Genomic DNA, 15,049 nt, shown 5'->3' on the forward strand with positions numbered 1-15,049 from the left:
ATAGGCATATGCAGATTACTTAATTGTGGGGTTTGACTTGTTGCCTTTTGAAATCTGTGTTGGTAAAAGTGCCTTAATTCTACAGGTTTGTCAGAACAGCCTGAGTGGTTGTGTTTCTAAGGCAGAGTATATCTCTAGCAGCCATAAGAAAAACAGCTCAGAATAATTAAAGGCAAAGCTCTTTTAATCCATTATAAAGTTCCTTTTTACTGTCAGACAGTCCCCAGTATGGGTGTTTTGTCACAATAGTGTAACGGGCATGAATGGCACGGTTTTGTCATCACCAATAAATGACAACATAGAGAAATGCTGAATGCTGCCGCCTCTCGCTTGCACTTCTTGGTCAGGGCCAGTGTGATTTCCAAGGAAATAGTTAACCAGATCATATGTCATTTTGCTTGCCTTCAGCATTCATTAACCACAGTTTGGGAACTACACTTCTTCCCCTCTCCATGGATTAGCTGCATGGTTTTTTTTTTTAAAAACAAAGCATTACAACTTAAATTAATACATGAACTTACTGTTCATGTAACAGTGGTCGTAGTCCTCTCCTCCCCACAGACAAAATGAATGTGAAGCCCTGGCTCTGAAATGCTCAGTCTCGAGCAGTAACTGCTAAAAAGAGAGAAAAAAAAATGGAAGCACCTAAGTTAAAAAATGAAAAAATCAGTGGAGTACAGTGTACATATTCCTCACGTAGCTGTTATGTAAACCCTCTTCAGAGAGGAGGTCTTGGCCCTGCCGACCTCATGAAGAAGTGTTCTCGGGCGGGAGTAGAGAGCGCTACGAAAACAGGGCTGACTGGTGGAAGAATGGCTGGTGATTGCAATTCCCACCCCGTGCACCTGATGGAGAGTGGCTGGTGTGTAAAAAAGGCTGGGCTTGTTGAACTTGCTGGGAGTCTGGGCATCGGTAGTAGAGCCACGTTACCGCAACAGAAGCAGTTCCCCCAAGCTAGTAGTGCTTAAGATGCACAAGGCTCTGATTCTGGGGAAAAAAAAATCCAAGTGTATTTGCATGTGTCCGTGTTCAAAACCAAAACCAAGTCCTTTTTAGACACAACAGCTGTTGACACCCCTTCTTATAGCACCATGGGAGCCCGATGGCTGAAACATTCATTGTAGTTTGCCAGTTATTTGCACACATTTTCAGATGTAGTGAGCTTTACTCTGTGCACACAGCGTTTTAAAGTTGTGTTTGTATAACCCAAGATGTAAATACAATACGATCTGCCTGGGCTGGGACAGCTAGGAAGTCGAGTGAATATTCCGTGGAAGAAGATTGCCGCTCAGGAGCGTTGAAATGCCTTAGAGACATTTGCAAACTACATCCAAAGCAGCTGCGGGTCTTTCACAATTAGGAATAACTTAAATGAAAGACTAAATTGTTCTTCACCAATTCCCCGCTCATCTCCAATGTGGTTCAGCTCCAGAACGTGCAGAGGTCTCTGACCCCGACCTAGGGAGGTAATATTATATTATGCATGTAAATAATCACTAAAGGTAAAAATATTATCTGCTGCAAAGTCAGCATGATCTTAAGTACTTTGCTGCATAGAGCTAGAGCCCCAGAACCCAGTAAAGAAATAATACTTTAACGTCTCGATCTTTCATTAATATTTTTCTGAACACTTTTGTCTTAAAGAGTTTTAAGCCAAGGTGATAGTGAGTGTATTTGCAAGGCACTTCTTTCAAACGTCCTGGAAAGCCAATATGTAAGGATTTCACACAAGTTTACTTGAGAGAAGTTGATAATAACAACAACTTTAGCCCAACTAAGCTAACCCATTATATATTAGCACACCCATTTCATGGCTTTCCCTCAAAATACACACAGATAATACAATTAGTGGCACTCCTCTTTAATTACGCCCTGAAGGAAAGTGTGACTAGTTCACAGTGCATACACTAGAAATACAGTTTTTTAAACTAACAGAAATAAAGGCCAGAGGAAGTATACAACACATCGTGACTAGAAGTAAAAAATGTACATCCCGTAACTGCTTACTTGGCGTTCGCATAAGCTTGCATGCTGTACCTAGTAAAGCTTCTGCTTTTCAAATGCGCCCAGTTCGAGTAATTACAAGTGTGCCAAGGCTACCTCAGAAAGGAAATTTCCGGTCATAGGAATGAAATGTTTCGGTGGCTGCGCATCATTTGGCTGCAAGAAGATAAGCACAGACCTTCAAGCAGACCTGGAATACATTTCAATAGAAAGCTGTGAAAAATGGTAGAGGTGTTTCGGATTCATCTTCACATCAAAAATTGCATTTTTCACTGGGGTAGCTCTTTAAAGTCAGCCGTGGATGAGAGTCCGTGTTAGAATTGACTACCTGTCACTGGAGGAAAGGACATCCCATCTGTTTAATAAGCAAAAGCGAACCAAATTAATCTTTGAGTCTTCCTAAGGAAGTCAGTTAACAACCAGTAATGCTTAGTGCTTCTAAGTCACCTACAACACACTGATAAATTTTAGCTAGCTCTGTATTTTGTAGGAGAATGAGTCTTCCTTCCCTTACACTAGACCAAACCCCGTTCACAAAGACACTAATAAAGCGTAACTTTCAAAAAGTCTCTTGCCGATGACTGGCCTGTGCCTCGGACAGAGGAGTGGTGTAACGTGAGACATCGGTTACTCTTCGGTCTGAATAGGGAACTCACAGAGACTTTCTGAGGTAGCCATAAATGAGGGGAAAAAAACCCATCAAAGTAAAAGCATAGCACCATGTTCCATAAAAAAAAAGGTTTCAGAGCACCGCTGTTTTCCTCTGCATGCAAACTCCTGGACTTGACACTTGATTTTTGCAGAATTCTGGCTGTCTTGATCCACCCATCAGCCACACACAAAACAGGTTTATGAATTTGTCCTTCTCCACATCAGTGATGTCTAGTCTTAGGTAACAAGGACTGTTAATGTTACTGCGTTTTTGTTACTACAAGTTCTTCATGCACACTTGGCAGCGGCTGACCCTTATTCGAAGCTGCCCGGCTTTCAGCGTTTCTGAGGGAGGCGCACTGACAAACTGCTGCGACTGCTCGATGGTCGTCAGCCAGAAGCTGTACTTGTTTGCAAAGTAATGGCACGTTCCCCTCGCACCGTTGCATTCAATAAAGGGAGTAGCACGGAAATCCTCCAGGCAAGAACCAGGTGAGACAAGGGACTGACCTCCACCTTCTGCACCAGCCGCAGTATGCTGAAATAAAGGTGTCGATTTAAATGAGTTTGAAGGAACAGAAGGGGAGGTAAACAGGGGAGTCCTGCAGTTCCATTGTTAAAAGGAGTAAAACAGACAACCAAAATTATACTGTGGCTATGGCTGTCTTTTGAGTCAGGGCTAGAGGTGAAGCAGCAAAGGAAAGTACTTATGGGAAACATACAGGCCTGGTATAATGGAAAACCAGCTTTTCACTTGCAAGCTGGGAAAATTTGGAAACAATAATGCTGACTTCATCCTTTTCTAAGTCTTACAATGCTGAGCTTCTAGGAGAGCGCAATGGAAAATGTCCTACTTCTATCGCTGAGAGAGGGGATTAAGACAATGCTGCAGGTTAATCAGCATTTCCACATTTACAGGTTTGAAGAACAAAGAATATCCATGGCAATATGGAACTACTGCATCAACATCACTACTGAGCTTGAGCAGCACAGGGGAGAAGGCCAGCTAAACAGGCGCAAATTTGGAAAGCCTATGGCAGGCCAGGTGATAAAGAATAAATGTGGTAGGGCAAGAAGCTACAGGGCTCTAGTTTCCTTTAAGCAACTCAGAGAATACAGTCTCAGTCACCTAATCAAAGAGGAGATCTAGAAACGTTTAAAGCTGCCTTTGCATTAGCAATAGTATCCATACCATAAGGAAGGAGTATCCTATCCACAGGCTGCGCCAGCCAAGGGGACACTGTGGGATGGTGATGTCCTGGCTGTGCACAGCCACCGCCTGGGAAGGGGCTTCACATACGGAGCAACGACTGATGTACTGTGAGATCTGAACACTGTCCACTGGCATCATGGGGATAGGAGCAGTGGTGGAGAGCCAGTAGGACTTGTCGTTTCGGCTGGCATAGTAGCACACTTCATTGATGTTGCAGTAAATAAAAGGCATGGTGCTGAAGCGAGGCAAACATGAGCCAGCAAAACCTGGAAAAGTTGGAGAAGTGGTCACACCAAGCATCTGCCAAACGCTCCAACTCCTCCACTCCGGGCATGAGTGGCGGAGAGTCGCACAAGTGACACTGCTCCCAGTACAGACTCTGGCCAAGCAGACTTCCCCCACCTCCACTACAACCACCTGCGGTACCAGTGAAGGTTGCCATTGGTAACGGGGTTTTGGCCTACGCTGTTTGTGCCTGAGAGAATTCTGTCAACTCACCAAGATCCTGGTTGTGTGCCTTTTCCTGCCCCTCCACGTACAATAAGCTGTAGCCGTCCCAGAGCTTATTCATTCCTATGGGACAAGGTGGGATTTGGTCTGACTGACTGTGCTTCACTAAAGTGTATCCAACGCCCACGCTCCGACCAGGCATTCCCGGCAAACCAAGCGAGCCCGGTTTTCCAGCAACACCTAGAAGACAGAAAAAGGAGTCACTATTACTAATACGCAGTGTAGATGTCAGCTGGCTCTATACCTGATTTTGGCATTGCTGCCATCGTGTTTATGTCAGTCTTGTGTAATGAGAAGGCTGAGTTTTGGCTCAGTTCCAAAGCAGTCGTTTCACAGTAGCACCCACCCATTTCCTACCTCATTTAATTTTTTTCTTTGCCCAACAAATCTGGTGCCAATATGCTAGCACATATCTCTCAGTACAATAATTCTGAGTATCTCAAAGAACCAACCAACACCTAACAAATTCATTTTTGCTATAGTGCTCTTCGCCATTGTATTCCTTTGACACAGAAAGGCTGACAGTTGTACGACAAATCTATGGCAGAATCAAAACCGTCTCTCTCTCACTGAGCCTCTGCTCTGCTATCCAACCCTCACTGCTGTGATTGCTGTGAACACCATTTCGCTCTTCTAGATCTTCAAGATGACTCCCACACCCACAAATCATTAAAACCAAGAGATGTTCAGAATTGTACCTAGGGAAACACCAGCTGTGACAGACAACAATGACATGTGACATAATCTTCCTCACCGAAGATTAAATTTACTTCATTGCAGATACAAGACACAAGACCGTGTACATCTCCTGGTCTTCCTAAGGGAGCTGGGTGTTGGACAGGGTCTCTGCAGAACCTGGAGGCAAATAGAATTCTACTGATTGCTTCTTTCTGATCTTTCTGATAAAATTACCTTCAAATCCTTGTGGCCCTGGGGGACCCGAAGGTCCTGGATCCCCAGCTGTGCCAGGTGGTCCAGGTAAACCATCACGTCCTTTCAAACCAGGTCTTCCTGGCAGACCTTTTGTACCTGAAATTAAATACAGTTATTACTATCATTATTTCCTCATACTAATGCCTTCACTCCCACAATCATATTCCAGAAGAGAAATACGTTGCCAGCAGCCAGGCCAAGAGCTCACTCAACAGCTGTGGTTACAAGCAACTAACTCCATACAGGGATTCCACACGATCTGATGGTCTGTTAAAGGATCAAGAGGTGCAGCTGAGCATTAGATAAGGCTAAAAATGCAGCACTGAGATCTGGGATAAGCTACTGATTTTAGTCTGAAGCTGCATCAGACCTAAGACTCAGGTTTCAGTCTGATGGCTGTGGAAGTCGGTGAGGTCTTCTCATCTCTGTCTTGCAAGACTCCTGCCACTGAAAACAAGAATCCTCTGGTGTGATGGTCCAGCTGTTGTAGGCCGAAGAAAGTTGAGCTACCTTGCTGAAATTTTGCTTAGACTTGAAGTCACTTCTTCTGCTTGATTTCACCCTTTTTTCAAACCAGAAAAATATCCTTGATATTCAGCCTAAATATTATGTAAAATTAGAGCCATTGACTTGAACTAACTTCACTTTTCCCCTCCTCCCCCCCCCGATATTTGATGATGAGCATCTGACTGACAAATCTTTAAAAAGTCTCAGGGCAGTGAAGTGTGCTCAACATATAAAGGCTTAGAATTCAGTGGGAGCTAAGGGGAGGTGCCTGCCTGTGGACATTCAGAATCCATTCAGGACTGTCCTGATCCCAAACCAGCAAGGTCTGGCACAGATTGGATAAACCAACAATAAAATAAGTGTTCAGGATGGTACAAGTTAAAATACAACAATATAAAGAGACAGAAGGCGTTATGCAATTGCACAGAGCTGGATACCTAGCATGTGATCAGTAATGTGGAAGGTTAATATTAGTATAAAGAAACATGTGACTGGGAAACAGATGGGTGTACATTTGCACATTTTTTGTAAAGGTTTAGCATTAAAACCAGTACAAAAAGGGGTAGAACTTCTCCCTTGCCAGTGCTCCGCAGCATCTGTTACCCAATTGCCTGACCAGTATCAATAAAGGCTCTCTCAGCTTTTACTCCTGCACATTTATTCATTTTGGGAACTGACAACAGGAAGCCAGGAACTAACACAGCTCTCTTCACTGTGATGGGATCCAGGGGAACATCTAGGGGGAAGGACTGGTGCTAGTGTTAATCCTGCTCCAGGAGTTTTCATGAATAAAAGAGAATACTAATGTTTAAAAATCGCCTAAGTGGCAGTGGTAAGAAAGGAATCATGGGGACTTGCTGGGCCTAGGAGAGCCAACTGGTGCAGGACCCACCAAAGCTGCTGTGCCAAACAATATGAACCACAGTGGTGCAGGCTGAGGTTCCCAGCACTTCTCCAGTTACAGCATTTCATTGACAATTCAAATAATTCTCGGCGGCAAATCATTTCCATGACCACTCCAAAGCTGGTATCATATCAGCTACACCACAGGTGGCTGCACCTAATTCTGGAAACCTAATTAAAAACACTATAAAAGTGCATGAACAGAATTTATCAAATACATTCTAATAATAATAAAACATGATACTTGTATGCATTTTGCTGGAATTATTTGCTTTATTAGAAAAACTTGTAAAACTTCCTAAAGCACTTAAGAAAGTAGTGTTGTTCTCCCAGAAGGCCACCATTTCAGTGCTCTGAGTGTACTTGTTACCTGTTTTTCCGGCTGGGCCCTGGAATCCAGGATCTCCATCAAAGCCAGGGACACCATCAATTCCTGGCAGACCAGGTAAGCCTGCAGGGGCTGTGATTTCATCGAGCTGTGGGGTTATACCTGGAGCCCCTTGTTGGCCAGGGAGACCTGCACACCGTGCAAACGACAGTGTAAGTACTCCACAAAAAATTCACAGTTTTGATGACAATACTGACACAAAGGAGAAGCATGCTAAATTAAGACTGCCTTAGTACCTCAGCACTAGGTATCTTTGTAAAAAGTGATATGTCAAGCTCTTTCTAATTTATTTCAGTCTCTAAGAAACTGAGAGTCACCCAGATAAGCCCATTATGGGAGCTATGAAATATCCCCCAGCCCAAACCATGCACAACGAAGTACAGCTTCTCAAATCCTCCAGCACTCACCTCGATGGCCTATTTCACCTTTCAGCCCAGGGTAACCAGCATCCCCTGGAGGCCCATCTTTACCTGGCATCCCCATAAGACCAGGCTCCCCTCTTATACCTGCAAAGATACAGAGCTGAAGACCCCAGGGGCTGAGCAAAGGGTCCTGATTCTGATCCTCAGCTGGGAAACACACTGATGGCAGCAATGGCAACAGCAGTTCAGCCCTGACATGGAGGGGACCACAACCCCTAAGGAACATTTTGATGTCCAGAATGGCTGCAAAGCCTGAAGACAAGAATTTCCACTGCTAGATAATTACACTGTACTGAAAGTATTCTTCCCCTTCCTTGGGTAACCCAGGGAAAGTGTCTGGGGAGTACACATCTTTTCTATTTGGAATCCATCTCTATGCACAGCATGGAGTGATGGGGATCTGCCAGCCTACAAAGACAGCATACAGTTCTTCACCTGGCAATGGTTCTCTAACCTTTCCTGGCTTTTGAGCTCTGCGGTTTCTTTGGAACCTGGCTACTAGAATTCTTGTTTGCAGCTGCCCTCTAGTCCCCTTGGCAGAAACCAAAGAGAGAGCAACCTGCTCCCTGCCTTAGCCCAGAACAAGATCTCTTAACTCCTACAATTCTCTTAGCCTCTTGTGGAGTCCTAAATCCACCACACTATCCCTCTGTGCATACATGATAGGTGGGATGAACCAGCATCTGCAGCCTTTGCCTAGGCAACATATGCAAGTGGGTAACTGTAGTGGACAAGCACGGCACCATTGCACGTGGACATTATCTACTCAGGAAAAAAAAAAGAGAAAAGAAAAAAATCAGTAGGGACACACTGAAGAGCGCCTGGAGCTAGCCTGTGCTGCCTTTAGAGTCAGCAGGTAAAACCTGCATGGGCCAAAAGTGAAGACTTAGACAACAAACTCAGCTGTGCTTACACCTGAACGAGGATTCGTTTCAAAGCAGTCACACTAACCACATGATAGCCATTCATACTGGCAAGGTGACAGCTGCCAAACCACACCCAGACCCTTTCAAGGCAAGATTACCTTTGAATCCAGATGCTCCAGGGAGTCCAACTGAACCAGTGGGTCCCACATCACCCTTAATACCTTGCAAGCCAAGAACACCATGGAAACCTGGATCGCCTGTGTCACCTTGGTCAAAAGCTGGGCCAGGGGGCCCTCGTGGTCCTGGAGAACCTGGAAGACCTAGAGACAACAGGAGTAATTAGCAGAATCTGCTCCTTGGGCAAAGTAAACGATTGGGCTATCTCCAGCACGTCTTTCTAGAGAACAGTCATTGTTTGGGTGTCTGTATTTCTAGGGGTGTCCTCCTCCTGAAAGAAAAGAACCAGACCCCACCTGCTTATATCTACTTAGGTCTCATAAACTTTTAAATCCTTTTAACCACAGTAATTTAGCTTCGAACTCTAGGCCTGAGCATAGCCCTTGCCCCACCTGGTAGCTAGCCTGGTGACTCAGACATTCCCTAGGAGAACAAGAGCAGTGGCTTCAAATCCTCGGCCAGGGAAAGGCCTAGAGTCTCAGCCTCTCCATAAAGCTGTTGACCCTACGGCAAGTGCTTCTTATGTACCTCTAAGTAGCAATGCAACTTTGCTGCTCACGCAGGATACATCTAAACTTCACACAGAGCCTATGATCACAGCTGTGGAAACTACAGTCCAAAATGGAGCTGGTGTCCAATGTTAGACATACTACACTGGACTTAAGTATCTATTTTAGTGCCTACCACAATAGGTGAAATGAATATGGACTCGAGAGCTTTCGTAACAGGCTAAACCAACAGGATTCAATAGCAGGAATTGAAAACAGATCTTCTCATTCTCGATCCCTGATCTAAACCCCAGGTTATTAAAGTGACGATACTCATCCAAGTCATTTCCCATCAGAGCTCTTCAAAGGAAGCACATAAATAAACAGAAAGCCCCTTAGCTAGCCCACTCTCCTTAGGAGGCCTCTCTTCATACCTGAACTCCCATCAGCTCCTGGATGGCCAGCATCCCCAGGTCTCCCAGGTATATCAGAAGGAATAGAAGGTCCAGGTATTCCTGGCAAGCCAGGCAGTCCCACAGGACCAGGGGGACCTAGGAGAAGAAATACAAAGTGAAAGAATGTACACCACGCACTTCAGTGATCTTCACAGACATGGACAGAAGTAGTGGCCGAGTAGCATTTCTGTTAAGGAGCAAAAAAGAGACATCTTGCTACATGAGGGGAAAACCGACTACATTCTGCTGTTTAGGAGAGGTACCGACCCTGTGAAGAACTATATAGCCAACTGTTTCTCAAATATACAGCCACATCACAGATTTAACTTTTACTTATCAAGCTACTAAAAACCTCTGTGGCTTTAGGAGTCCTCTTTGGTATTTCTGCTGACCATGCAACCCATTAACGAGAGCTGCAACACATCTTGTTGGGCTTCCAGAACATCAGTATTTACCCACGTCTCCTGATGAGCCTTTTGGTCCAGGGAATCCTAGAGGTCCTCTGCCGAAGCCTGGAGAACCTTCTTCACCCTTTGGACCTGGCAGACCTGCAGGGCCTTTCAGTCCAGCTTCACTCAGACCTAAGTAAACACAGTTAATAAAGATAAGAGAGCCTATTCAAATTGCCTAATAGCAGTTAAATTATTACACAAACTGAGTTGTAATAAAAAATTAGCCATTTACTACTCTCTCTGCTATTTTCAGTAGTGCAACAGGAAGAGATTTGGTGCCTCGTGCTACTCTGGTTGTGCACAGTGACTTTGAGCAACCTGCAAGATGCTGAGTGAGAGGCATATGACTGTTCTGGTCTTCCCACAAGCTCTTGCGCAAGGATGTGAAGATAGCACTCCTATGACAGGATTTGCCTGCCAGCCTGTATGTTGTGTCTCTCAAGAGGGTGCAACATAGACTCAAGCTTCTGATCTTTAAATAATCCAGTGGGATTCATGCTCCAACAAGGAGCGGCAAGTTTCCACAGACTACTGCAAAAGACACACTGGGGCACAAGTGGCGCAGGGCAGAGGCTCCCAGGAAGAGCTGCAGGGAGGTGTTCAGCATGTCGCTCTGGTAAGCGTAAATACTAAGCAGCTCTCTCAGACAGGAAGATTGTGGTGGATCTACAGGCTGTAAATCATTACCTTCAAATACAGAATATTTAAAACAAAGAAAACACAGGTATCGTTTGAGTTGTACACATCAAGACTGTTCATTTTTGTGTATAAAATGTCTGCAAAAAATTTTAAGTGCTGTTTTACAAGAATACTGTAACTAAACAAGTCTCTTTGGAAAGGTCTTTCTCCACCTCTTCACATTTAATAAAACACTTTTTGCAAAAGACAACCACATTCTATCTCATATGGTTAAAAATATTAAAAAATCCAGAAGAAGCTTCCCAAAAGCAGAATCCAGAATCCAATCAAAAAATCAGCTTCTGATTTCAGTGATGCTTTTCTTGAGCTCTCTATAATGGAGAGCTATGGACAGCATTAAGGAAACATGCTATCACTAAGCCCAACTCAAAGCAAGCATTTGATGCTGCCCTGCTAAAATCAAACATCCGTTCGAAATGGAAGAGTTTTATGATTTCATTCCATTGACTTTCCAGCAGCGACATAATCCTTCAGGAATTCAAGGACAAGCATCCCCAGAAAAGCCTCTTTGCTCCACAGGCTGCGTCCTGTTCTTACTGGCACTAAGGAAGAATTTGTTCATGGACATTCAATAACCTGAGTTTTTTCTTCACATTGTAATTAAATCCAGAACTGGGTGAAATAGGGGAATTTTGTGGGGAACACTGCTCTAATGAGGAACCAGTGTATGCATTTCCCCATCTATGCTACTGCATAGCTGTGCTACATAGCATGTGCTACTGCACATTTCTTTTACCTGGTGTTCCAGGAGACCCTTTCGTTCCTGGCAAGCCATTCAGACCATTTAAACCCGGAAATCCAGGAAACCCTGAAGAGACATTGGGAACACATAAGTGAGCGAATAAGCAAATAATCTAGTTAGGTGGAAATGCATAAGATGTTTCATGGAGACTATAACGTGTAGGAGAATTCTGACACACAGGGGAGCACAGTATGTAAAGTCTTCCTTCACACAGGCCCCCCTTCGTGGAAACTCTTCCCATTGCTCTCATCGGTTTTCCCCTCAGTGAACACCCACCAGTGATCCAAAACAAGTGAGAGCCTCTCCTTTTCCAACCACTCCTCTGCTCATTTCTAGCAGCTGGTGTCTGCACTAACATTGCCAAGAAATGAGCTGATTTCCCACGCACAGCTGGCCCCCACATAAGAGTGCTGCCTGCCTGCTGTGATATACTTGGCCAAAACACTGTTTTTCTGACCGAATTTCTCCCGTCCATGTGCAGGCTCCAGATATACCTTTAGGTCCTGCTGTTCCACGAGCTCCAGGGAATCCAACAGATCCTGGCTGCCCTGGAGGCCCTGGTGGCCCAGGGCTTCCTCTCAGCCCAGCATTTCCAGGGATTCCTAAAAACAAGCAGAAAAATGTTCCTGTACTACATATCCGGGATGGAACAGCTCACAGCTCCATCTTACAGCTCCTGCACTTAACTCATAAGATGGGTGAATAAACTGCTATTTAGATGAAACAAACCCAGATCCAAATCTCTCCTCACTACCACTACTGGCATAGCACTTATCAACCTTTTTTTTTGACAGCTTTTTCTTTTAATTATAGCAATGACATTCTTCATCACCCACCAAGGGACACACTGGAACAGTTCACATATTGAATAAGTAATTAAATTATTTTTCAAATAAAATATTCCAATAATGACTTTCACTGTTCTCCCATCTTTAACCTTGATAACAATTTGAGAATTTACCTGCTAGTTACACCATTACCCAAAGACACTCGCAGCTACCCTTCTGGGTAGGTTTGGCTCTAGAGAGGGAACGGACAGAAGCGTTGCAATGGAAGATTTTAGAGCAGCCTTGCCCATAAGCAGCCGCAAAGAAGCTGCTGCTGTTTGTATCTAACTGAGGTTTTCCCTATTTGTTAAAATAATTCCTTGGGTTTTAGGAATTTTGCAGGATTCACCACATGGTTGACCCACAGGATCGGTCACAACAGGACAATGTGACACCTTATACTAGTGTCAAAGAAAATTCCCATCATCTTGTCAACCTTCTTGTTTAAGCCCCAGCTGAGACAGGCCAACCAGGGCTAAGGAAACAACAAGGTGAGGTTGTTCCACAGTCACACCATGAACTGCAGAACTTAGATGCCTAGCCCAGTACCTGCTGGTCCTTCCTGGCCAAGATCTCCTGGGCCACCTTTGAGTCCATTCACCCCAGTGTTTCCCGGATAACCTGGTTCACCCTTGAGTCCTTCTCTCCCTCTCTCTCCTGAAAGGATAAAAACAGACAGCATGCTACAGCACAGGTCAGGCTGGAGGAAGGTGTGAAGAGAATGAGAAACTCGCTATGTTGAGGCTGCAGCACTTGTGTCTGCATAGCTATGGTCTGGGCCCTGGACACCAAATACCAATGCAAGTTCACAAGTTCCTCCTCAAGAATTTAAGTGGGATGCAGCTTTAGAACTGGGCTGTTCTCAGACATGTTCATTATCATCCAGATTTGTGCCCCACCTGGATTCCAGACTCCTCAAATCTCACTTCCAGGAGAAGACTAAAGTATTTAAATTTATAGATTACAAGAACACCCAAACTGGGCAATGCTATCCTGTTTAATCTCTAGAATTTTGTATTCTTGAAGTGAGCAATCAAGCGCTACTTTACCTGGGAACCCTGGGTCTCCTCGCTCTCCTTTTGGTCCAGTACTGCCAGGAGCACCAAGGGGCTCTCCCTTGTCACCTGGAAAAGAAAGACAAGGTGGGGAGGCCATTCCCTAACTGACTATGGGGAGCAGTTTTCAGGGCTGCTCAATATCCTTGTTTATGAAAATAAACCTTGCCTATACTTTAAATCCATGGCAATGGCAAGTGATGTACCTGAGTTTGCAAATGCTTGTACACAGCAATGGATGCAAATTCACCCCTGCAAATGCACGGTAAGACAAACATTTATGGGGAATCCCACAATATCCCGCCCTTTATACTTCTGACACAAGGAGATGAGAGAGAAGGGTGCCTCTTGTACTGTCCAACATGCTTCACACAGTGCTGTGGCCAAACTTTCAAAGGGCCATAAAGTATTTAGGCATTTGGCTTGGGACTGGTCTCATCTGAATGAAGCCCCTTACAAGGGCACACGTACTTCGGAGCCAGTCGCTCCATTGGAGAGCAATGGACACTTCTAGAATATTCATTTTAGTCATGAATATTAGGACTGTGTGTACTGCAAGACCATGTACACTATGAAAGATTTCTTACCCTTCGGACCAGGGAGACCAATAGATCCTGGGTATCCAAGTGTTCCTATGATACCATCTGAACCCTGAAAAAAAAATCCAACCCAAAATTAGCTTTTGCTTTTTATTCTTGCTGTTCCAGGTTTGGGTCATGTAGGGTAACAGACCGCAAAGATGTAGGAAGAAATACTATCCAAAGTGTCACTCAACAGTATGAGCCACACAAAAACAATCTGGATGTTTTGTAAGGAAAAATCCTGCCACCTTCTGCTGCTTTGCCACAGGAGTACCAATTAGAACACTGGATTTTCCTAATAGCACTTAGAGAAGATGATGATACTCAAGAAGGTATTTACCCTCTCTCCTGGCATTCCTGGAAATCCTATGATACCATGTGTACCCCTCTGTCCTGGCAGCCCAGGCTGTCCAGCTGCACCAGGGAAGCCTGGCTCACCACGAAGACCTTTTTCTTTGCTTGCTGACCCAACTGGACCAGGGAGACCAGGCTGTCCACGGCTTCCTGGGATTCCTTTATCACCTGGGTTATACAATAGAGTGTAATTTAATTTCATAATACAGACATTCAGCTCATTTGGGCCAATTGACCTCTTACCCAAAGCTCCCCTTAAAGAGGAGGAAGGGATGGCATTACCTCTGCAGAACAGAGCTTCAAAGGAAAATTGTTTTCTCAAAATTTGGAATTGCCATATGCAAATCTTGCTAGAATGTGAATGGCAGAACAGAAAATGGTAATACTGCAGGTGCTGTCAAAAGGACAGGCCGTTCTCCACTGAGAATAAATGCAGCTACTGAACAACTGATACTGGCAACCAACTACAATGTTGTGAAATACCTCTAGGTCCAGGGAATCCTCCAAGTCCAGCTAATCCAGGATCTCCTTTGTCTCCTTTGAATTGCAGCGCTTGTTCTGGAAGCCCAAGAATAGGAGGACCGGGTGGACCTACATCACCTCTGTCACCTGAAGAAATAAGAAGTCAGGAAATCTTGCAAAATAATCTAACAGAGAAAGGGTATAACACTAGAAGCTTGCAGACAAAGCCAGAACTTCAACGTCTCCTGATGCAAATTCATCAGTAAGCGCTCAGCCATCTTTGTCAACAAGGCCAAAGTATTTCACAAGGCAGAAAAGAACGTAGCATTAAGAAGAAAACATTAAATACACAGACATTTC

General features: G+C 44.5%; 1 protein-coding gene across 2 annotated transcripts in view; it reads right to left on the bottom strand.

The window, feature by feature from the left end:
• Positions 1–166: 166 nt before the first annotated feature.
• COL4A6 (collagen type IV alpha 6 chain) overlaps positions 167–15,049 on the bottom strand; it is a 140,504-nt gene continuing 125,621 nt past the window's right edge. For both annotated transcript variants that reach the window (XM_075107210.1, XM_075107209.1), the window contains exons 30-45: positions 14,711–14,836; positions 14,214–14,395; positions 13,880–13,943; positions 13,287–13,361; positions 12,787–12,894; positions 11,905–12,012; positions 11,405–11,476; positions 9,973–10,098; positions 9,497–9,613; positions 8,556–8,717; positions 7,517–7,615; positions 7,092–7,238; positions 5,291–5,407; positions 4,367–4,558; positions 3,848–4,134; positions 167–3,193 (exon numbers count right to left, since the gene is read on the bottom strand). In XM_075107210.1, the coding sequence (XP_074963311.1) occupies positions 2,933–3,193; positions 3,848–4,134; positions 4,367–4,558; positions 5,291–5,407; positions 7,092–7,238; positions 7,517–7,615; positions 8,556–8,717; positions 9,497–9,613; positions 9,973–10,098; positions 11,405–11,476; positions 11,905–12,012; positions 12,787–12,894; positions 13,287–13,361; positions 13,880–13,943; positions 14,214–14,395; positions 14,711–14,836 (2,243 nt within the window). In that variant the 3' untranslated portion in view covers positions 167–2,932. The remainder of the gene's footprint in view (positions 3,194–3,847; positions 4,135–4,366; positions 4,559–5,290; positions 5,408–7,091; positions 7,239–7,516; positions 7,616–8,555; positions 8,718–9,496; positions 9,614–9,972; positions 10,099–11,404; positions 11,477–11,904; positions 12,013–12,786; positions 12,895–13,286; positions 13,362–13,879; positions 13,944–14,213; positions 14,396–14,710; positions 14,837–15,049) is intronic.

The sequence above is a fragment of the Phalacrocorax aristotelis genome, chromosome 11 (assembly GCF_949628215.1).
Source record: "Phalacrocorax aristotelis chromosome 11, bGulAri2.1, whole genome shotgun sequence".
NCBI classification, from domain to species: domain Eukaryota; kingdom Metazoa; phylum Chordata; class Aves; order Suliformes; family Phalacrocoracidae; genus Phalacrocorax; species Phalacrocorax aristotelis.